This window comes from Ursus americanus, chromosome 24, assembly GCF_024610735.1.
Source record: "Ursus americanus isolate L20-20 chromosome 24, mUrsAme1.1.p, whole genome shotgun sequence".
Taxonomy (NCBI): domain Eukaryota; kingdom Metazoa; phylum Chordata; class Mammalia; order Carnivora; family Ursidae; genus Ursus; species Ursus americanus.
The window spans coordinates 32,327,313-32,352,489 of NC_142150.1; the positions used below are offsets into that span (position 1 = coordinate 32,327,313).

The 25,177-nt window shown below is 36.0% G+C and overlaps 2 protein-coding genes across 2 annotated transcripts; both read left to right on the forward strand.

Annotated features, from left to right (window-relative positions):
* Positions 1-513: 513 nt before the first annotated feature.
* LOC123785166 (olfactory receptor 4A15-like) lies at positions 514-1,440 on the forward strand. The gene has a single exon (XM_045786877.2). It carries the CDS (start codon positions 526-528, stop codon positions 1,438-1,440), a length of 915 nt encoding a protein of 304 aa, XP_045642833.2. The 5' UTR covers positions 514-525.
* A 10,601-nt stretch (positions 1,441-12,041) lies between these two features.
* On the forward strand, positions 12,042-12,974 carry LOC123785167 (olfactory receptor 4A47-like). Its single transcript, XM_045786878.2, has one exon. The coding sequence runs from the start codon at positions 12,045-12,047 to the stop codon at positions 12,972-12,974; it is 930 nt and encodes a 309-aa protein (XP_045642834.2). The 5' UTR covers positions 12,042-12,044.
* The last annotated feature ends 12,203 nt before the right edge of the window (positions 12,975-25,177 follow it).

A 25,177-nucleotide genomic window follows, 5' to 3' on the forward strand; every position in this document is an offset into this window, starting at 1 on the left:
ATCTACTTTTATCTATTGATGTCATGGCACCTTTTTGAAGTCCTTGAGATGTTTTGACATTGTAAAATATATCAATTTCATTTATTAGTTAAGAGGATTCTAGAAGTTAGAAAGTCATCTTTTTCATTAACTGGGAAGTAAATATAAATCTTGTTTTAGGTTTTCATTAATCTTAATCCATTTAAAAATTTTTATAAGAAGAATTCACTATATGTATAATTTTACTAGCTTTCAGTTGGAAAGCTGGTTGTGGCACCCCATTTATTTATTTATGTGTCCTTTTCCCACAATGTCTTTAATGACTTATCTCTTCCTTACTCTGCAAGACTGATGAGGTTGGAGAGAATGTTTTAATCAGCCTTGTATTCTTGTGATTTCTGAAAGTACTGGAACATAAAAAACTATAATGCCTATTTGTTGAAAGAAAAAAACAAATTGCGTTAAGAGTTCAGGAAGTCAGTAGTAATCATTATATTTATACTAATTTTGTCTTGAACTGTGAAATAAGAACAGGCAAAAGAACATATGGAACTCAGGAACAATGTGACTGAATTTGTCCTCTCGGGGCTCACCCAGAGCCTCCACGGTCAGAAGATATTATTTGCTGTGTTCTCGATCATCTACATCGTGACAATGGTGGGCAACCTACTCATTGTGGTGACTGTGGTGGTCAGCCCAACCCTGGATGCCCCTATGTACTTCTTCCTTGGTTACTTATCATTTATGGATGCTGTGTATTCAACTACAGTTACTCCAAATATGATTATAGACTTACTCTATGAGAAGAAAACCATTTCCTTCCAAGCTTGCATGTCCCAGCTCTTTACAGGGCACTTATTTGGTGGTGCTGAGATTTTACTTCTGGTGGTCATGGCCTATGACCGTTATGTGGCCATCTGCAAACCCTTGCATTATTTGACGATCATGAATCAACGGGTGTGTGTCCTGTTGCTGATGTTAGCTTGTTTTGGAGGTTTTTTGCATGCTGTAGTTCAACTTCTCTTTGTTTACAACCTTCCCTTCTGTGGTCCCAACGTCATCGACCACTTCATCTGTGACATGTACCCATTATTAAAACTTGCCTGCACTGACACCTACGTTATTGGCCTCACTGTGGTTGCCAATGATGGCGCAATCTGTGTGGTCATCTTTACAGTCTTACTCATCTCCTATGGAGTCATTCTGCACACCCTGAAGACCCATAGTCAGGAAGGGAGGCGCAAAGCCTTATCCACCTGTGGCTCCCACATTACAGTGGTGGTCCTCTTCTTTGTCCCCTGCATTTTTATGTATGTGAGACCTCCTTCCACCTTACCCATTGATAAATCCTTGACTGTGTTTTACACAGTTATTACCCCTATGTTAAACCCTCTAATCTATACTCTGAGAAATGGAGAGATGAAAAATGCCATGAAAAAGCTGACCAGAAGAAGAAAATGAGGCCAAAGGGAAATGTGTCACCTCTTTTCAATGAAGAGTTGCTCCATCCAAGAAAGGATTATTTATTTGTAATGAATTTCTCCTCAGGTTTAATGAACTTGTGTATGATGGAAACATTGCATTTAAGATGTAAATACTACAATGGTCAAAATAGATTTCTAAGATTTTCATAAATTGTTAGGAAAATAGATGTGTAGCTTTTGGGTATAAAATGTCTTTGTTGAAACCATGGGTTTATGTTCTATGTGATGAGTTATGCTACAGTTAGTACTGTACCTTTATTTTCATTGGTGGACAATTTTCACATGCTTTTCTCTTACATAATTGTTCTTTTTCAGAATTAATAGTGATCATTGCATATTTCAGAGAGAGAAGTTAAGAAATGGGACATAAACCCTTTGTTCACTCCTCCCTTACAAAGACTACTGATATTAATACTTGAATTATATATCTTATTTTTGTATCCTCAAGATATTTAAGTATATAATTTCGTTCATATTCCTTAGTACATAGGATTGAAAAGGAATGCTGCTTCCAAGTTATAATATTAATCATAAAAAATTAAGTCTAGAAAAAAAACTGAAAAAAGACATAGATATAATAAGTTAGATTTACTTATTTTTCTGAGGGGGGAATACTATTATCTTCTCAAGTGGAGCAGCTTTGTTTGGTGTTATATTTTCATTGATATGATCCATTAATCTTCCCTGGTAGTTTAGAATATCTGATAATATCTCTACCATTTTTTCAGTATCTCCATCTCTCCTTTTGCTTACAGTGTTTAATAGCCTTTTTTAGGGACCTAGGTCCTTCCTTTCATATGTGGAGTTAACATAACTTAGAATTCATGAGCTTCTAGTATGCCATACAGAACATGATACCAGATATTTTGGGTGATATCATTGGTAAGAAAGATGCTGACAATATGGCATGCCATTCTTACCCCTGCTGTTAATGGAATGCAGATTATTAGGCAATAAAGAGGCCATAATATATATTGATTTCTTGAACAGAGGCCTCTCTCATAAGCCTCCCTCTCTCTGAATGAGGCTTGAATGAAAATATTATCTGCTTCTAATAGTGTAGGAAGCATGTGGTCAAAGAAACTCATGGTTCTGTCTCCCTTATTTATTTAGTTTGGATTCATGAGGTGCCCTGGCTATGGGGAATGGAACCTTTTCACTGGTAAGTCACAGTGTATGAGAAATTTCATATCCCAATTTTTATCCCAATTATTATTATATGGAAATTTTTTATGTCATCTCGAAGTCTTCCCAAACATGACACTATTTATTAAATGATAGTAAACATTTGATTTTATCAGAAGTTATACAATTAAGTCATCATCTTTTGGATGTTGCTATAGACTGAATATTTGTTTTACCCCCAAAATTCACTAAATCCCATATAATATATTGTATTTGGAGGTGGGGTGTTTGGGAAGTGATTAGATCATAAAGGTAGAGCTCTCATAAATGGGACTAGTGTCTGTTTAAAAAGAGACATCACAGACCTCACTTGCCTTTTCTGCTATGCGAGGAGGACACAGCAAAAAGACTATGAACTAGGAAGCAAGATCTCACCAGACGTGGAATCTGCAAGTGTCTTGATGTCGGACTTCCTGACCCCAGAACTGTGAGAAATAAGTGACTTTTTTTGAAGCCAATCAGTCTGTGGTATTCTGTTAAAGCAGCCCAAATGGACTTAGACATTTAGTTAATTTCCAGATTTGTGTAGTTATTTCAAGTGATGAGATAAAAATCTGTGTTGTCTATGTTAATTATTCTATAAGTTCCCGTAAGCCAGGAAAAGTTACTTGTCTTTGTACTCTGTATTTGCACAATGTCTGACATAGAATCCACTCCATGAAGTTTGTCAGTAACATGCATTCTTGAGTTCTTGATCTATGGGAGAGGTTTTACTGATGAATTTTGATAAACTCTTTCTACATTAAGTATGTATATTTGCTACAATAGTCTTCTTTGTTATTTGCTCAAAATATTTACCTTCTTTATGTTATTATGTTGTTATAGTTATTTTTCTATAATGATCCAATATTCTCTTACTTTTGATTTCTTCTATCACATCACTCTTGGAAAATTTCATTTACTTTCATTTGGTGAATTTATAAATTTTAACATCTTTTAAAAAAATAAAAATAACTCTCAAAAAAGTTTTCTTTTAAATGATCTAGGATTTATTTTTGTTTGTAATAAGGACATATCTAGCCTGGTTTCCTCAAACAGGAAAAATAATCTGCCAAGGTTATTATTAATTTTAGTAGTAACATAAAATTTTCTATTTAATATGTCAAATTTTATACAATTAGTTTGTTTGATTTGGGGCCCATTTCCCCTCCTCCTCCTCCATTTCCTTTGGTGCATTTCCCTACCACTAACATTCTGTGTCAGTAGTCAAGGATTTTAAGGTGTATTATACCTTGTAGGAATAGTCTCCCTTAATTACTCAGCCTTTTCAAGTTTCTTACAATTTCTAAGTTTTTATTTTTCCTGATTAACTTTAGGATTATTTTGTGAAGTTTGAAACCCTCCCATAAAACTGTATGTAGAATTTCATGACCCTCTGCATTTATTTTGAGGAAAATGTCATGTTTTTATATCTTGTTTTCTATCCAGAACGAGTCATGTATTGTGAAATTTTGATCAATGTCTCAATAAAAATTTGTAATCATCTCCATAGAGTGTACATAAACCTTTCAGTTTTCTTAATTAAAAAGCAGCTTGTCTTATTTACATTTGATTCACATTTTCTTTTTTTTAAATTTAAGTTCAATTAGTCAACGTATAGTACATCATTAGTTTCAGATGTATTTATTCGTTGCATATAACACCCAGTGCTCATCACATCATGTGCCCTCCTTATTGCCGATCACCCAGTTACCGCACTGCCCCCCCCACTGACATCCCCTTCCATAACCCTCAGTTTGTTCACATTTTCAATGAGCTGATTAGAAAGGGCTCAGTGTCTTTTGCTGGCATGAATTACAGCACAATTCAAAGGCATGGGTGTATGTTCACATGCAAATGTTCATAGGCCTACATTTGACAATACACAAGTAGGTATTCAACCACGGATATCTGTATCTGACCTCATGTAGCTCTGTATAACCACATGTAGGTACATTTTTCAATGATCTGTAGGTCTGTATCCCATTTCATATACGTGTCTATATGTGGACACACAGAGGTCTGTACCTGACAACACAAGGGTATTTGACTACCCATCCGAATACATATGTATATGTATTTGATATGATCACACACGAGCCTGTATCTGTCTACACACAGGGCTCTTGTCATACACAGGTCTGTATCTGACTGCATATGAATTTGACGAGGACTTGACTGAACAGTTCTTCTGTCCTATGTGGCATGGACTCAGGTTCCTTTCTGGTATTCAGCTGATTAGGGGCTTTTAGGGAGAGTTTAAGATGACTTTACTCATGGGAATTGTGCCTTGGCAGGGATGGCTAGAAGACTGAGATTTTCTGGTTCCTTCTTCTCCTTCTCCGTGCAGCCTGTCTCTCCAGTGAGTATGTCAGACTTGTAAAAGGGCAGATCAGGGCTTCCAGAGGGAGGACCCAGAAGGGATTAGGCCAGTTAAGATCTCATCCCATCCTGACATGAGCTTGAAGTTCAGGATTTCAAGTTCTAAATCCAGATTGCTTCTTCACCAAATGAAAAGGCAACCCATAGAATGAGAGAAAATATTTGGAAGTCATATACCTCATAAGGAGTTAATATCCAAAATGTATAAGGAATTTACACAACTAAATAGCATATGCAAATCAAAACAAAAATTGATTAAAAAATGAGCAATAGGCCTAAATAGACATTTTCCAAAGAAGACATACAAATGGCCGAGAGGAACACGGAAGGGTGCAAAACATTACCAATCATAACGGAAATGCAAATCAAGACCACAATGAGATACTACCTTACATCAGTCAGAATGGCTAGAATTAACAAGACAGGGAACAACACATGTTGGCAAGGATGTGGAGAAAGGGGAACCCTCCTACACTGTTGGTGGGAATACAAGCTGGTACAGCCGCTCTGGAAAAGAGTATAGAGGGTCCTCAAGAAGAAAAATAGAGCTACTATATGACCCAGCAATTGCACCATTGGTTATTTACCCCAAAGATACAGATGTAGTGAAAAGAATGCACCCCAATGTTCATAGTAGCAATGTCCACAAAGCTAAACTATGGAAGGTACTGAGATGTCCATTGACAGATGAATGGATAAAGAAGATATGGTTCATATACACAAGGGAATATTACTCAGCCATCAAAAAAGATGAATACCTACCATTTACATTGACATGGATAGAACTGGAGGGTATTATGCTAAGTGAATAAGTCAATCAGAGAAAGACAATTATCATATGGTTTCGCTTGTATGTGGAATATAAGGAATAGTGCAGAGGATTATAGGGGAAGGGAGGGAAAATTGAATGGTAAGAAATCAGAGATGGAGCCAAACCATGAAAGACTCTTGACTTCGGGAAACAAACTGAGGCTTGGGGAAAGGGAGGTGGGTTGGGGATGGGGTAGCTGGGTGATGGGCATTAAGGTGTGCATGTGATGTGATGAGCACTGGGTATTATATGCAACTAATAAATCATTGAACACACATCTGAAACTAATGATGTACTGTATGTTGGCTAATTGAATTTAAATTAAGAAAAAAGGTAAAAATCTTCTGCACAGTGAAGGAAACAATGAACAAAACTAAAAGGCAGCCTACGAAATGGGAGACGATATTTGCAAATGGCATATCTGATAAAAGGTTAGTTACCTCATTTTCCCATATACTTGCTGACATTTATTTCTTGTTTTGTTTTGATTTGTTTTGTTTTCTATAATAATCATCCTAATGGGTGTGAAAGAGTACTTCATTGTGGGTTTGATTGGCATTTCCTGAAAGATTAGGCATAACGAACATCTTTTTATGTGCCTACTCACCATATGTATATTTTCTTTAAAGTTGAAAGCTGAGACCACAGAGATATTTGTATACTCATGTTCATAATAATAGCAGTATTCAAAATAGGAGAGGTGGAAGCAATCCAAATGTCCATCGATGGATGAATGGATGAACAAAATGTGGTATATATGTACAATGGATATTATTCAACCTCAAAGAGCAAGGAGACACTGACACATCCTTCAAGTGGGTGAACTTTGAAGATATTATATTAAGTGAAATAAGCCAATCACCAAAGAACAGGATTGTATCACAGAAAACCCCTAAGGAATCTATAGACATTACTAGAAATAATAATTGAATTTAGCAAGATTTCAGAATGGAATTGCCAAAGAAATACTCAATTGCATTTCTATGCATTAGTATTCATAACAGTGGAAAAATTACAAAATGTTAAACAGTTTTTACATTAGTTTCTGAAAACAAAAATACATAGGAAATGATGAGCAACATCTGTCCACTAATGATTACAAATATTTATAAAACTAAATTTTGTTGTTTTTGTTATTTTTTGTGCCAATGAGAAATTTCCAATTTTTTGTTTCAAGTTTTTATGTAAATTCTAGTTAGTTAACATGTACTGTAATATTGGTTTCAGGAGTAGAATTTGGTGATTCATCACTCTCATATAATACCCACTGCTCATGACAACAAGTACCATCCTTAATACTCATCACCCATTTCACTCATCCTCTCCACCTCCCCTCCATCAACCCTCAGTCTGTTCTCTATAGTTAAGAGTCTCTTATGGTTTGCCTCCTTCAATTTTTCCCCCTTCCCCTGTGTTAATCTCTTTTGTTTCTTAAAATCCAAATATAAGTGAAAATATTTGTCTTTCTGTCTGACTTGTTTCACTTAGCATAATACACTCTAGCATTTTCCACATCATTGCAAATAGCAAGATTTCACTCTTTTGATGACTGAGTAATATTCCTGTGGGGTGTGTGTGTGTGTGTGTGTGTGTGTGTGTGTGTGTGTGTATGTGTGTATGTGTGTGTGTGTAAACAATTCTTTATCCATTCATCAGTCAATGAACAATTGGGCTCTTTCCACAATCTGGCCATTATTGATAGTGCTGCTATAAACATTGTGGTGTGTGTGTGTCCCTTCAAGTCAGTATTTTTGTAACCTTTGGGTAAATATCTAGTAGTGTAATTGCTGGGTCATAAGAGACTTCTATTTTTACCTTTTTGAGGAACTTCCACACTATGCTATATGCCTCCAAACATACTGGAAGTTTTCCAGAGTGGCTACACCAGTTTGGATTCCCACCAACAGTGTAAGGGGGCTCCGCCTTTCTCCCAATCCTTGCCAGTATTTGTTGTTTCTTGTGTTGTTAATTTTAGCTATTCTACAGGTGTGAAGTGATCTCTCACTGTAGTTTTGATTTGTATTTCCCTGATGATGAGCAATGGTGAGCATCCTTTCCTGTGTCTGTTAGCCATCTGGATCTCTCTCTCTCTCTCTTTTTTTTTTTTTTACTTTGGCTTTAATTTAGTCCTCTTTGTCTAATTTAAGATAAAAGGTTTGCTGTTTTAGAGCTTTATTTTCAACACAAGCATAAAGCTATGCATACATTTATGTAAGTTGAAAAGTTTTGTGTGGCTTAGCACATAAGAAAGATCTTCAGCTGGTTCATACAGGTATTTAATGACTCTTTATCTATGATCCTTATGACTTAGAAAATACAATATACAACCAAATATGTGGAGATGAAGATCCTCAACGGAATCCATCATAAGCCATGGGAAAATGAATAAGAAGGGAAGCCTTCAGAGACTTGATGTAGAAACAGGTTCTTGGTGGAAAATAATTTGTTTCTTGCAGAAACAGTTACTCAATTGATAATGGCCTGAAATTAAGGAATTGAATTAATGAACTGAAAATCATTATGGTGTTAGTTGACATAGATTCAGGCCTCAGTCAACTGCATCCACTCCCACACAGAACTACAGAACTGTGACTACCTATCTTTTTATGAATTGCAACTTCAACCTCAGTAACGTCTCTCATCCTAAGGCCTTCTGCCTGTGAACCTCAGGGCCTCTTGAGTAGAGATGCTAACAGCTAGAGATAGGACCTCCTTTGCTGAGGACCTGACTGATAAGTGAACCTGAGACTGGTTCTCCTTTCACTTTGGTTTAAATATGACTTGCCTTGGGGCGCCTGGGTGGCTCAGTCATTAAGCATCTGCCTTCAGCTCAGGGCGTTATCCCCGTGATCCCCGAGTCCTGGGATCGAGCCCCATATCGGCTCTTCCACAGGGAGCCTGCTTCTTCCTCTCCCACTCCCCCTGCTTGTGTTCCGTCTCTCACTGGCTGTCTCTCTCTCTGTCAAATAAATAAATAAATAAAATCTTAAAAAAAAAAAAAGAATATGACTTGCCTTACTCAAATGTTTTCTTAAATGAAATTCACAATTTATTATTTAACATTTTTTTCTGTTCAAATTAGAGGCTTTCACATATTTGGCTGTCTGCCACTCTTTCTTGGCAAGAACTAAGTCTTTTTTTCTCTAGTCATTGTTCTAGGGGAGAACACTGTCCAGAGAGGTTACTTCACTTGAATTTGTTCAAAATATTCTAATAAACTAATCTGCAATGGCCTTACATTCTCTTTCATTGAAAAGAGTAACGATGTGAAAAGCCATAGGCTGTGTCTGCACATATAAATGGAAGGATTATTTTCCTGATACAATGGCCCAAGAGATTTCTGAGAATCCAAATATCTGCCCAGGTAGGAGAATTTCTTCACCCCCTGGATGTTTCCTTGGTATATTTTTCTGTGTATAGATATCCCTCATTGCTTGTAAAAATGTGTGAAGGGTCCCATTCTCTGGGACAAAGCTGGGAAAGGTAGAAACATGCTTTCTATTAGAGAAGAAGTGGCCTTAGGGATACATTTTGAATGAGCAGGTAAAGAGTTCTCCTACTACCTGAGAGATTGCTCAGTCATTGGTTTTCCTGGAAGTTAAAATCCAGCATTTCACTTATTAGACAAAGAGACAGATTAATGTCCAGGGACATGAATGCTATCCTAATGATTTAAGTAAAGGACTTTTTAGTTGCCTGGTTGTACTGACCAAGAAGAGACACATTCAAATAACTACTTTGAGATTTTAAAAAAAGTTAGGACAAATAACAGGCTTGGCCAAGTTAATTTCTATTAATTGAGCTAGTTTTTATATAGTCATCTGAAGAAACTATCCTTACTTTATACAGTTGTCCTCATATTTACTGTTTGACTCTATGAGAAATAAGGTCCATACTGGAAGGACCTTTCATGTGATTTTTTCCCCTGCTTTCTTAATTGTGTCCTCACTCATAGCATGGTTCCTGGAATTAAATAGGTGTTCTAATATAAAACAATAATTAATAATTGAATAGTTATCACATCTATACTGTTAAATAAATGTTTAATATATTTATTTACGGTTCAAGGCTGATAATAAAATGGATGTTAAATGAAACAAAAGGAAAACCTGCTATGGCAAGTGGGGAAATACATGATAAATTAATCTTCACTGGAATAAAATGCTTTGGCTGGTATTTTATTCTTGACTGCCAATAGTCTCATAATTGTTCCAAACCTACTTTTTCCCTTCATGTTACATCCTTTAGACTCTAATAATGTAATTTGGTCTAGCAGTAATAGTACCTATAGATATTTAAAAAATTTTTTTGGACAACCCCAGTGAATTTAATTAAGCAAGAATCAGTCTTGGGCACTTCCCAATTCTGACTTAATGACATATGTGGTCAGAAGGGATGAAATGTCTTGTGATCTCTGCCCTATTGGGAAGAAGCTATCCTCTTAAGAACTGATAAATTTTTAGGAGATCTTTGTTAGGCTGAAAGTATACCCCTCCAAAAAGCACAAGAATGTCTCTCCTCAAAATTTGAACTCAACCGGTGTGGTCATACCAACAGGATGGAATGAGAGGACTAAGCAAGTGAATGTTATTTTTCTGTTTGAAGTTACCCGAGAACAATCTCCTTGGAAATGGCTGGTTGCTATCTTCTTATGTAAAATGAGGTTGCTTGTCTTTTAGATAAATTATCCTAAGATAGTAAAGTTTTATTTTTTGTGTGGACCATGGAATTCCATTTACATAATCTACAGTGCAAAAAAAAGCCATCTCCTGAATAATCAGGGAACGCCATGAGAAAAATGGACTGATAGCCCAATGAAATAAAATATACCATCAGGTAATAATGCAGCCTATTGCTTTCTCTTGTCATACCGGATGGAAGAAAAATTCCAGTCGCAGGAATGAGTAAAAAGTCTTCCGTCAGCTTGTGGACATAGCATCACAAGGTAAGAGTAACAGTAAATATTGGGTACCAGGCTTCTAAAGTGTGTGAATCTTTTTATCATGTAAAAGTTACATTACTTTGAAATAAAGCAAACTTAGATTCCCATTCCAGTTTAATCACTTAAAAATAGGGGATGTGGGAAAAAGAATTCAATAGTCTGAGTCTCAGTTTGTTCAACTATGAATGGGTATTACAGTTCTTCTTACTGCCAATATGAAATGTGATTCATTGAGTTGTGAGTGTGTGATTGGAATCCACCATAGGCATTGTGAGCAGTGGAGTGATAGATCAGAACCGTATTTATGAACAGATCACTTGAGCTGCCTCGTGAGAACAATTTGATGGAGGCCAGAATGAAAGGGGAGAGATGTGGTAGGAAGCTAGTGTAGTGGGTTGGAGAAGTGGTGGAGGGAGGAAAATGATCAAGTTTGTGCTCTATTTTAAAAGAGGGTTTGTAGGATTTGTTAAAGGTATCAATATGTGATATGAGAGCAAGAAAGGCAGGGTGGTATTTCTTGTCTGAGTAATGACTTAGAAGGTAGCACCGTTTAGTGAGATGGGAAACACCTACATTTGTTGCTGAAAATTAAAAAATGTAGTCTTATAAGTTCTGAATTAATATCCAATTGGAGAACAGCGGAGTTGGAGATGTTGCATGTATGACGTTTAAAAATTAAGGGAGAGACCCAACATTGGAATGGTTCCACATTTATTGGTCAGGAAAAGGGGGCGTATCCAGCCAGAGATCCTAAGAAAGAGGTCTTGGTGAGGGAAGAGACTATCCAGGGCAGGGACCTTCCATTTCTAAATTGATCCACTCAGTTTGGAAATGTCAGTTACCTTGAATCAGTCTTAAGTATTTCGCTTTTGTGACTTTATAAACTGTGTACTTTTTCATGGAATTCCCTTGCCCTCTTTTCTTGTCTTTCCATTTTTTCTTTAAAGCTCAGTGAAAGCATTGCTTCCTCTGGCGAGCCTTCTCTGATTGCTATTTGTTTGACATATTCCTACCCCTGAACTTTACATTGTCTAACTGTTTTTATAATGGTACTTATTACATTGGTGATTATATGCATGCTACCACTGAGTGTAGGAAACCATGGCTTATTCAACTTGGGAATCACATCTGTGAAATACTGGACACAAATAGGTACTCTTGCCACATTCTTTAGTTGAGTGTATCGATAAAAGATTAATCATATAGTGCATTTAAAAGTTTTCCCCCTTGTTTTGTAATTCACCAGCTTCTAATACGAGAAGTCAGCTCCTATGTAGACTAGATGGAAGCACGAAACAACGTAACTTACTTTGTCCTGTTGGGCCTCACTCAGGGTCCAATGGAACAGAAGGTCCTTTTTGTTATGTTCTTACTCTTTTATATTTTCACCGTGGTGGGCAATTTGCTCATAGTGGTGACAGTAACTGTCAGTAAGACCCTGGGCTCACCTATGTACTTTTTTCTTGCTAACTTATCATGTATGGATGTCATTTATTCCTCTTCTATTTCCCCCAGATTGATTTCACACTTGCTGTTTGGGAAAAATACCATATCCTTCCAATCTTGTGTGACCCAGCTATTTACAGACCACCTTTTTGGTGGAATAGAGGTCTTTCTTCTGCTGGTGATGGCCTATGACCGCTATGTGGCCATCTGCAAGCCCTTGCATTATCTGGTTATCATGAGGCAGTGGGTGTGTGTTGTGCTGCTGGTAGTGTCCTGGGTTGTAGGTTTTCTGCATTCAGTAATTCAAGTTAGTACTGTTTATGGGCTCCCATTCTGTGGTCCCAATGTCATTGATCATTTTTTCTGTGACATGTACCCCTTACTGAAACTGGTCTGTACTGACACATACGTTGTTGGCCTGTTAGTTGTGGCCAATGGAGGGATGTTCTGTAGTATTGTGTTTGTGTTCTTGCTCACCTCTTATGGTGTCATCTTGCACTCTCTAAAGAACCTTAGTCCAGAAGGCAGGCGGAAAGCCCTCCAGACCTGTGGTTCCCACATCACTGTGGTGGTCTTCTTCTTTGTTCCATGCATTTTCATATATGCAAGACCTGCTAAGACCTTCCCCATTGACAAATCATTGACTGTGTTTTATACAGTCATAACCCCCATGTTGAACCCACTGATCTACACTCTGAGAAATTCTGAGATGATAAATGCCATGAAGAAGCTTTGGAAGAGAAATGTCATATCAAGGAGTAAATAAGTGCCTTATGAAGAAATTATTTAGAATTAGAGTGAATCACCTCAAATGGTAAAGTCAATTTAGCTGTAAATGGATTTTCAGTAGGAGTCAATAAATAATTTGTAATGTAGTAGCCAATGAAAGTTTTATGGTTCCCCTAATTGGTATTTATTTTTAATTTTTTCATTCAGATAAATTAATATACAGTGTTAGATTAGTATCAGATGAACAATAGCATGATTTAACAGTTCTGTACATATGCTCATCATGATGAGTATAGTCTTATTCCCCATATGTAATGACGTTGTCAATGGAATTTTTACACTAATTTTTAATTAATTGCTTTTATTACTTTTATTCTCATTCTTATTTTTAGTTGGATTCTGTTTTTTTTTATTGATATGCAGTGTTTTACTAGCTTCATGTGTGAATACTGTGATTCAACAATTCCATTCATCACCCAGTGCTCATAATGACAAGTTCACTCCTTAATCTCCATCTCCTATTTAACCTACCCCCTTTCACTGGTAACCATCGGTTTGTTCTCTATGATTCAGAGTCTGTTTCTTTTTCTTTTTTTTTTTATTATGATATGTTAGTCACCATACAGTACATCATTAGTTTTTGATGTAGTGTCCATGATTCATTGTTTGCATATAACACCCAGTGCTCCATGCAATACGTGCCCTTCTTAATACCCTTCACTGGGCTGTTTCTTGACATCTCTTTCTCTCCCCCACCCCCCATTTGCTTGTTTCTTTTGTTTCACGTGAGTTAAATCATGTGGTATTTGTCTTTCTCTGACTGACTTATTTTGCTTGGCACTATACCCACTAGCTCCATCCATGTTGTTGCAAATGGCAATATTTCCCTATTTTTAATTTGGAGTAATATTCCATTATATACATACACGTATAGATATATACCACTTCTTTATCTGTTCATTAACTGATGTACATTTATTTGGGAGCTTCCATAATATGGCTATTGTAAAGAAAGCTGCTATAAATGTAGGTATACATGTATCCTTTTAAATTAGTGTTTTTATATTCTTTGGGTAAATACCTAGTAGTGCTACTGTTATATTGTTGGCTAGCTCTATTTTTAAGTTTTTGAGGGACCTCCATACTCTTTCCCAGATGGCTGCAGCAGTTTGCCTTCCCAGAAACAGTACATGAGTGTTCCTATTTCTCTATATCCTCGCCATCATCTGTTTCTTGTGTTGTTGATTTTAGGCATTCTGACAGGTGTGATATCTCATTGTAGTTTTGAGTTGCATTTCTGAACAACTTTTCATGCTAGCCATCTGTATATCTTTTTGGAGGAATGTTCACTCGTGTAGACTGCCCATTTTAAAACTGGATTATTTGTTTTTTGGGTGTTGAGGTTTATAAGTTCTTTATATATTTTGGATACTAGCCCTTTAGATTCCTGTGTTTCATCTTTGTTCTTTTTATTGCACTAGTTAATATACTGAATGCTATGTAGATTATCATCTTTATTCTATTTTGTTTGCATTACATATGAAATTCTTAGTGTATTTTACTTTTTAAATTAAAAAATGAAAGTATACTAGATTGTAATAAATATTAAAAATGGAATCCATACAAAGTTAGAAATATTGTAGAATAAACATTTACCCATCCCTCACCATCATCCCTATCCTTCCATATGTATTTATTGTACTAGATTTTTATTGTTTCTAAGATTGTTCAGTTAGTAGTCTTTGCTAATAAAACATATGTGTTGTGTTTATATCTCTGTGTATAACTTTTGCATTTACACTCAGGCTTCTGAAAATCTTTCCACACTAATCTATATAGCTGTAACTCATTCTCAGCTTCCTCAGAGTGCTTAAATCTTCTTTATGAAGGTACAGCAAATTTATGTTTCTAGTTCTTGTCATGTTTCCCCCAATTTTATTTTATTTTTTGTGACCAATAGCTCTACCATAAAGTCCTCTTGAAATTTTGTTATGTATGAATGTTTAGAAGTGGAATTGTTGGATCAAATTGTACAGGTATTTAAATGTTGATGTTCGTAGTTATTGCCCACATACCATCCATGAGCTTGTACTAAACTACACTGCTTCTCTCAGTCTAGAAAATACCTGTTTGTGCACGTTCTCAACACTCAGTGCTTGACAAACATTTGTGGGTTTGAGAATATGAGATTACTTAAAGAAATTTTGTTTCATTTGTTTACTTTAATTGAAGTTCATTAAATATTGTTGAATGTGAGCATCTATTCACACTTAAAATAATTTCTTTTTAAAAATGATTTCTATTCTTTTTTTGTGTGTGAATTTCTTATTAATGACTTTTACCTGTTTTAGTGGATGACTGTTCTTTTCCATAGTGATTATTATGATTTAATAATACTCCGAAGAAATTATCCCTTTTACCATTTATGTGTAATTACTATTTTTCCAGCTTGTGATTTGTTTTTGATGTTTTATAGTATGCAGAATATTTTTAAGTCTTTAAGTTGTCACATTTATAAACATCTCTATTTCCTTATTATTCTTTTAATGTCTGTAGGCTTGTATTATGCCCCTTTTTCATTTCTGATATTTGTAATTTTGTGTGTTCTACTTTCCTAGGTCAGTCTGGCTAAAAGTTTATCAGCTTTCTTTTTTTTTTTTTTCAAAACATCAGCCCTTTATCTCATTTGTTTTCTCTATCCTTTTTGTGTTCTCATTTCAATTGACTTGTGTTCTACTTTCCTTTTAACTCTTTACTTGAATTTAACTTGTTCTCCCCCTCCCCCCACATTTTTTAGATAGGTACTTAGATAATTGGTTTGAAATGTTTCTTCTTTTCTGATATATGCATTTACTGCTAATTTACATGTACTGACTACATAATGGCAATTTATGTGGAAGGATGGTTTTAGCTGCATCCCATCAAACTTGAAATGTTTTTTCCATGTTTTAATTAATTTAAAATATATTTTAAATTTCACTGTGACTTCCTTGGCCTTTGGGTTATTTACAAGTTTCTCTTTAATTTCTAAATATTTTATTATGTTTCATGTTGTTATGTCACCAATTTAATATAAGTTATATTCAGTTGTTGGTTTGTGTTCAAATTTTAGGAACTCCATAATACCCATAGTCCATAGTCTGTCATGGTTCATTCCCCCTTCTGCTTACCCCCCCTTTCTTCTTCCCTTTCTTCTCCTACCGATCTTCCTACTTCTTATGTTCCATAAATGAGTGAAACCATATGATAATTGGCTTTCTCTGCTTGACTTATTTCACTTAGCATAATCTCCTCCAGTGCCGTCCATGTTGCAGCAAATGTTGAGAAATCCTTCTTTCTGATGGCTGAGTAATATTCCATTGTATATATGGACCACATCTTCTCAATACAGTCATCTGTTGAAGGGCATCTTGGCTCCTTCCATGATTTAGCTATTGTGGACAATGCTGCCGTGAATGTTGGGGTGCATATGGCCCTTCTCTTCACTACATCTGTATCTTCGGGGTAAATACCCAGTAGTACCATTGCTGGATCATAGGGTATCTCAATTTTTAACTTTTTAAGGGACCTCCACACTGTATTCCAAAGTGGCTGTAGCATTAAGGAGGGCACGTATTGCATGGTGCACTGGGTGTTATATACAAGTAATGAATCATGGAACTTTACATAAAAAACTAGGGATGTACTGTATGGTGACTAACATAATATACAAATATTATTATTACAATTATAATTTTATATAAATATATAATATTTATAAATTTATAAATATCATATAAAATTTATATAATTTTATATCAACTTATATACATATACATTTATGTACATAAATTTTATATAAATATATTTATTTAATACAATTATATATTATTAAAATATTATTATTAAAAATTTTTAGAAACTCCTTTATTTTTCTCTTTTTGGTTTGTTAGGTATATGGTACATCATATGGGCTTCCACATTTCTTGCTTTCCAAGTCCTAACTCCTCTCATTCCTTTCTCTTGTTGAGTTGCAGCAGCTGTTACACTCAGTATAATATCAAATATGGTGGGGCTGGTGAAATTTCCCTTGGTTTGTAATTTGGTGATATTTCAAAAAGTCAAGAATGGTGGTGTTTTTCCAGCAGTTATTGAGATGTTTACCCTACTTTTTCCTTAATATATTAATGTGATTATCTTCATTGCAGGATTTTATTGTAGGGAATTATATAGCATTTCTGCATTGATTTTCATAAATTAAAATAGTCTACAGGTTCTGTGTTTGTGCAATATTTTCTAAGTTTTGATATCAGTTTATAAATGGAGCCTTATGAGACCACCCTTTTAAAAATCCCTTCCCCCAGCCACTTCTCACCTCTCTGTTAGACTTACTGTTTTCTTTCATACCTATGGTAGCACTTTTAACTAGGTAACATGCTATCCATTTCACTTTTAAGATTTTGTTTCATTGTTCTATGTGTCTGTTTTTGTGCCAGTACAATGCTGTCTTTGTGATCACAGCTTTGTAGTATAGCTTGAAATCCGGCAACGAGATGCCCCCAGCTTTGTTTTTCCTTTTCAACAATTCCTTGGCAATTTGGGGCCTTTTCTGGTTCCACACAAATTTAAGGGCTGTTTGTTCCAGTTCTTTGAAAAATGTCATTGGTATTTTGATCGGGATGGCATTGAAAGTGTAGATTGCTCTGGGTAGCATAGGCATTTTAACTATGTTAATTCTTCCAATCCATGAGCACGGAATATTTTTCCATTTTTTTGTGTCTTCTTCAATGTCTTTTAAGAGTGATTTGTAGTTTCTAGAATATAAATCCTTTACGTCTCTGGTTAAGTTAATTCCGAGATAACGTATGATTTTTGGTGCTATTGTAAATGGAATAGATTCCCTAATTTCTCTTTCTTCATTCTCATTGTTCGTGTATAGAAATGCAACTGATTTCTGAGCATTGATTTTGTATCCTACCACATTACTGAATTGCTCTATAAGTTCTAGTAGTTTGGGGGTGGATTCTTTTGGGTTTTCCATATAGAGTATCATGTCATCTGCAAAGAGAGACAGTTTGACTTCTTCTTTGCCAATTTGGATACCTTTTATCCTTTTTTGTTGTCTAATTGCTGTTGCAAGGACTTCTAGTACTGTGTTGAATAATAGTGGCGAGAGTGGGCATCCTTGTCGTGAAATTGACCCTCGGCTCTTTGGGCAACTAATCTTTGACAAAGCAGAAAAAAACATCCAGTGGAAAAAAGACAGTCTCTTCAAAATGGTGCTGGGAAAATTGGACAGCTGCATGCAAAAGAATGAAACTTGACCACTTCCTCACACCATACACAAAGATAAACTCTAAATGGATGAAAGACCTCGATGTGAGACAGGAATCCATCAAAATCATTGAGGAGAACAGAGGCTGCAACCTCTACGACATCAGCCACAGCAACTTTTTTCATGACACATCTCCAAAGGCAAGAGAAACAAAAGAAAAAATGAACTTGTGGGACTTCATCAAGATAAAATCTTCTGCACAGCCAAGGAAACAGTCAAAAAAACTAAGAGGCAGCCCACGGAATGGGAGAAGATATTTGCAAATGACACTACAGATAAAAGACTAGTATCCAAGTTCTACAAAAATTTCTCAAACTCAATACACGTGAAACAAATAATCAAATCAATAAATGGGCAGAAGATATGAACAGACACTTTTCCAATGAAGACATACAAATGGCTAACAGACACATGAAAAAAATGTTCAAAATCATTAGCCATCAGGGAAATTCAAATCAAAACCATCTTGAGATACCACCTTGAGATGCCAGTTAGAATGGCAAAAAGTGATAAGGCAAGAAACAACAGATGTTGGAGAGGATATGGAGAAAGGGGATCCCTCTTACACTGCTGGGGGGAATGCAAGTTGGTACAGCCACTCTGGAATACTGTGTGGAGGTCCCTTAAATGTTAAAAATTGAGCTACCCTATGATCCAGCCACTGCACTACTGAGTATTTACCCCAAAGATACAGACGTAGTGAAGAGAAGGGCCATATGCACCCAACGTTCATAGCAGCATTGTCCACAATAGCTAAATTGTAGAAGGAGCCAAGATGCCCTTCAACAGATGACTGGATTAAGTAGATGTGGTCCATATATACAATGGAATATTGCTCAACTATCAAAAAGAACGATTTCTCAACATTTGCAGCAACATGGACGGGACTGGAGCAGATTATGCAAAGTGAAATAAGTCAAGTAGAGAAAGCCAATTATCATATAGTTTCACTCATTTATGGAACATAAGAAGTAGGAAGATCAGTAGTAGAAGAAAGGGAAGAAGAAAGGGGGGGTAAACAGAAGGGGGAATGAACCTGAGAGACTATGGACTCTGGGAAACAAACTGAGGGCTTCAGAGGGGAAGGGGTGAATGGAATAGGCCGGTGATGGGTATTAAAGAGGGCACTATTGCATGGTGCACTGGGTGTTATACGCATCTAATGAATTATGGAACATTACATCAAAAACTAAGGCTATACTGTATAGTGACTAACATAACATAATAAAAAATTATTATAAAGAAAAACAAAAGGCATTTACCTTAGACTGATGAATCACAGACCTGTACCCCTGAAACAAATAGTACCTTATATGTTAATTAATTGAATTTAAATAAAAATAAAATAAAATACAAAAGAAAGAGCAGGTGGGATGGAATATACTATATATATTTTTGGGAAATACAACTGTCCACATCTCTGAAAGGACATGCTGGGAGTTTCATGTAGGTCGTGTTGAATCTACACATCATTTTGGAGTGCATAACATCTTAACAATATTGAATTTTCTAGTTCCGGAATGCAAGACATCAATTTATTGGTCTTTTTCAAAAATTTAGTTTTTACATATTTATAACTTTTAGCGGAGGGATGTTTATCTTTTCCTAAGTATTTTTTGTTTTCAGATACTAATGTAAAAGGTGTTTACAATTTTGTAATATTTCTGGGGTGCCTGGGAGGCACAGTAGTTAAGCGTCTGCCTTCGGCTCAGGGCGTGATCCCAGCATTCTGGGTTCGAGCCCCACATCAGGCTCTTCCGCTGGGAGCCTGCTTCTTCCTCTCCCACTCCCCCTGCTTGTGTTCCCTCTCTCGCTGGCTGTCTCTCTCTGTCAAATAAATAAATAAAATCTTTAAAAAAATTTGTAATATCTCAATTGTATCGATACATTATGTAAGTGCAATTGAATATTTTCTTTAGAACTTGTGTCACGAAAACTCACCAAATTCGCTTATTATTTCTAGTAATCTCGTTAGGCTCCTTAGGGAATTCAATCATACACTCAAGTTGTTTTCAAAAAAGGGACAGTCCATTTCTTGGAGAAATATAGGAGTACTTAGTTTTTCAATTTATTTTTCAGTTTTTTTCAGAAGGTTATGTTTTTCCTTTATTTTACCCATTTTATCTAAGGTATCAAATTTATTAGAATAATGTTTTTCATAAGAACCATTTGTTATCCTTTTTAAGTCTGAAGCATCTGTATGATTTTATCTCTATTTTAATTTGTGATAATAGTTATTTTCTCCTGATTACTCTTGCTAGAAATTTATCAGTTGTAAAATAGAGGTACCAACTTTTGGCTGTTTTAGTTTACTCTATTTTCTGTTTTCTATTGTATTGATTTTTGATCTTTTCATTACATCCTTTTTTTTTTTTTACTTTGGTTTTAATTTAATCCTCCTTCTAGCTTCTTAAACGACTAGCTGCTTCTAATGCTTTATTGAACATTAACGTAAGCATACAGTTATATATAAATTTCAGTAAGCTGACACGAGCAAAGTTTTTTTGTGGCTTAACACATAAGGAAGATCTTAAGCTGGTTCCTACATATATTTAATGACTCTTTATCTATGGTCCTTATGACCCAGAAAATACAATATACAACCAAACCTGTGGAGGTGAAGATGCTCAGTGTTGCTAATCGTAAGCCATGGGAAAATGAATAAGAGTGGAAGCCTTCAGAGACTTGATGTAGAAATAGGTTCTTGGTGGAAAATAATTTGTTTCTTGTAGAAACAGTTACTCAGTCGACACTGGACTGAAATTAAGGGATTGAATTAATGAACTGAAAATCATTATGGTGTCAGTTGACATAGATTCAGATCTTGATCAATAGCATCCACTCCCACACAGAACTGCAGAACTGTGACTACCTATCTTTTTATGAATTGCAACTTCAACCTCAGTAACTTCCCTCCTCCTTAGGCTTTCTGCCTCTGAACCTCAGGGTCTCTCAAGTAGAGATCTAATAGCTAGAGATAGGCCTTCCTTGGCTGAGGACATGTTGGGTAAGTGAACCTGAGACTGGTTCTCCTTTCACTTGGGCTTAAATGTGATTTGCTTTACTTAAATGTGTTGCTATATGAAACCCACAATTTATTAACATTTTTTCTTCTGTTCAAATTAGAGGCTTTTCACATATTTGGCTGTCTGCCACTCTTTCTTGACAAGAACCAAGTCTTTTTTTCTCTAGTCATTATTCTAGGGGAGAACACTGTCCAGAGAGGTTACTTTACTTGAATTTGTTCCAAATATTCTAATAAGCTAATGTGTAATGGCCTTACATTCTCTTTCATTGAAAAGAGGAAGGATGTGGAAAGTCATAGGCTGTGTCTGCACATATAAATGGAAGGATTATTTTCCTGATACAATGCCCCAGAGATTTCTGAGAATTCAAATAGCTGCCCAGGCAGGAGAAACTCTTCATCCCCTAGATGTTTCCTTGGTATATTTTTTTGTGAATAGACATTCCTCTTTGATTGTACAAACACGTGGAAGGGTCTAATTCTCTCTTTTTTTAAAAGATTTTATTTATTTATTTGACAGAGATAGAGACAGCCAGAGAGAGAGGGAACACAAGCAGGGGGAGTGGGAGAGGAAGAAGCAGACTCATAGCAGAGGAGCCTGATGTGGGGCTCGATCCCATAACGCCGGGATCATGCCCTGAGCCGAAGGCAGACGCTTAACCGCTGTGCCACCCAGTTGCCCCCCGGTCTAATTCTCTGAGATGATGCTGGGGAAAGGTAGAAATATCCCTTCCTTTGCGTAGGAAGAGGCCTTGGGGATATGATTTCTTTTGAATTTAATTTTAATTTATTGTTATTTTTTTCAATTCAATTAATTAACATATAGTATATTAGTTTCAGAGGTAGAGTTCAGTGATTCATCAGTTGCATGAAACACCCAGTGCTCATTATATCAGGTGCCCTCCTTAGTGCCCAACACCCAGTTACAATATCCCCCCACCCATTTCCCCTCCAGCAACTCTCAGTTTCTTTCCTATAGTTAAAAGTCTCTTATGGTTTGTCTCCCTCTCTGATTTCATCTCATATTATTTTCCCCTCCTTTCCCCTATGATCATCTGTTTTGTATCTTAGATTTCACAAATGAATTAGATCACATGAAAATAATCTTTCTCCGATTGACTTTTTTTGCTCAGCATATTACCCTCTAGTTCCATCTACATGATTGCTAATGCTAAGATTTCATTTTTTATGGCTGAGTAATATTCCATTTATTTATATACCACATCTTTATCCATTCATCTGTCAATGCACATCTGGGCTTTTTCCATAGTTTGGCTTCTATAAACATTGGGGTGCATGTGCCCCTTTGAATCACTATGTTTGTATCCTGTGGGTAAATACCTTGTAGTGCAAGCCAGGAAACAACAAATGTTAGTGAGGTTGTGGAGAAAAGGGAGCCCTCTTACCCTGTTGTTGGGAATGCAAGCTGGTACGGGCACCCTGGAAAACAGTATAGACGTTCTTACAAAGTTAAAAATAGAGCTACCCTATGACCCAGCAATTGCACTGCTAGGGATATGTTTTGAACGACTCAACAAGTGAAGAGTTCTACTACCTGAGAGATTACTCACTCATGGTCTTTCAGTAAGTTCAATTCCAGCATTTGTCTTACTAGGCAAAGAGACAGGTTAATGTCCAAGGACATGAATAGTATCCTGGTACTCCAAGTAAAGGACATTGCGGTTGCCTAACCTTACTGAGTTTTATTTTTAATTTTTTAGGACAAACAGTATACTTGGCCAGGTTAATATCTACTAATTAGGTTAGTTCTTACATAGTCATCTGAAGAAGACTACACTTATTTTATTAAATTCTAGTCTTATTTTTTGTGTGACTATATGAGAAATAAAGTCCATGCAGGAAGGACCTTACATGTGTTCTTTCCCATGTTTAATTAATTGTTGTGTCCTCACTCATAGCATGGTTCCTGGTTTGAATATGTGCCCTAATATAAAAACAATAATTAATAATTGGATACTTATTACATCTATATTGGTAAATAAATAGTTACTGTATCTATTCATACTTTAAGGAAGATCATAAAATGGATGGTAAGTAAGAGGAAAGGAGACCTTGCCATGACAAATGCGGAAATACATGATAAATTAATCTTCACTGGAATAAAATGTTTGGCTGGTATTTTATTCTTGACTGCCAATAGTCTCATGATTGTTCCAAAGCTGTTTTTTCCCTTTATGCTACATCCATTAAACCTTAATTATGTGCTTTGGTCCAGTAGTATTATTATGTATAGATATTTTTTTAAAAAATTGTGGAAATTCCCAGTGAATTTAATTAAGCAAGAATCAGTCTTGGACACTTTCCAATTCTGACTTAATGACATATGTGGTCATAAGGGATGAATTTCTTGTGATCCCTTCCCCTATTGGGAAGAAGAAGCTATGCTCTTAAGAACTGATAAATTTTTAGGAGATCTTTGCTAGGCTGAAAGTATACCCCTCCAAAAAGCACAAGAATGTCTCTCCTCAAAATTTGAACTCAACCGGTGTGGTCATACCAACAGGATGGAATGAGAGGACTAAGCAAGTGAATGTTATTTTTCTGTTTGAAGTTAGTAGGAAAGAAGTTACCCGAGAACAATCTCCTTGGAAATGGCTGGTTGCTATCTTCTTATGTAAAATGAGGTTGCTTGTCTTTTAGATAAATTATCCTAAGGTAGTAAAGTTTTATTTTTTGTGTGGACCATGGAATTCCTTTTACATAATCTACAGTGCAAAAAAAAGCAATCTCCTGAATAATCAGGGAACGCCATGAGAAAAATGGACTGATAGCCCAATGAAATAAAATATACCATCAGGTAATAATGCAGCCTATTGCTTTCTCTTGTCATACCGGATGGAAGAAAAATTCCAGTCGCAGGAATGAGTAAAAAGTCTTCCGTCAGCTTGTGGACATACCATCACAAGGTAAGAGTAACAGTAAATATTGGGTACCAGGCTTCTAAAGTGTGTGAATCTTTTTATCATGTAAAGTTACATTACTTTGAAATAAAGCAAACTTAGATTCCCATTCCAGTTTAATCACTTAAAAATAGGGGACGTGGGAAAAAGAATTCGATAGTCTGAGTCTCAGTTTGTTCAACTATGAATGGGTATTACAGTTCTTCTTACTGCCAATATGAAATGTGATTCATTGAGTTGTGAGTGTGTGATTGGAATCCTCCATAGTCATTGTGAGCAGTGGAGTGATAGATCAGAACCGTATTTATGAACAGATCACTTGAGCTGCCTCGTGAGAACAAATTGATGGAGGCCTGAATGAAAGGAGAGAGATGTGGTAGGAAGCTAGTGTAGTGGGCTGGAAGAGTGGTGGAGGGAGGAAAATGATCAAGTTTGTGCTCTATTTTAAAAGAGGGTTTGTAGGATTTGTTAAAGGTATCAATATGTGATATGAGAGCAAGAAAGGCAGGGTGGTATTTCTTGTCTGAGTAATGACTTAGAAGGTAGCACCATTTAGTGAGATGGGAAACACTTGCATTTGTTGCTGAAAATTAAAAAATGTAGTCTTATAAGTTCTGAATTAATATCCAATTGGAGAACAGCAGAGTTGGAGATGTTGCATATATGACATAAAAATTAAGGGAGAGACCCAACATTGGAATGGTTCCACATTTATTGGTCAGGAAAAGGGGGCGTATCCAGCCAGAGATCCTAAGAAAGAGGTCTTGGTGAGGGAAGAGACTATCCAGGGCAGGGAACTTCCATTCCTAACTTGATCCACTCAGTTTGGAAATGTCAATTACCTTGAAGTATTTCGCTTTTGTGACTTTATAAACTGTACTTTTTCATGGAATTCCCTTGCCCTCTTTTCTTGTCTTTCCATTTTTTCTTTAAAACTCAGTGAAAGCATTGCTTCCTCTGGCAAGCCTTCTCTGATTGCT

What these genes read in the sequence shown, in the direction of transcription:
- LOC123785166 (XM_045786877.2), top strand. Translation starts at nt 526, where the DNA reads ATGGAACTCAGGAACAATGTGACTGAATTTGTCCTCTCGGGGCTCACC.
- LOC123785167 (XM_045786878.2), top strand. Translation starts at nt 12,045, where the DNA reads ATGGAAGCACGAAACAACGTAACTTACTTTGTCCTGTTGGGCCTCACT.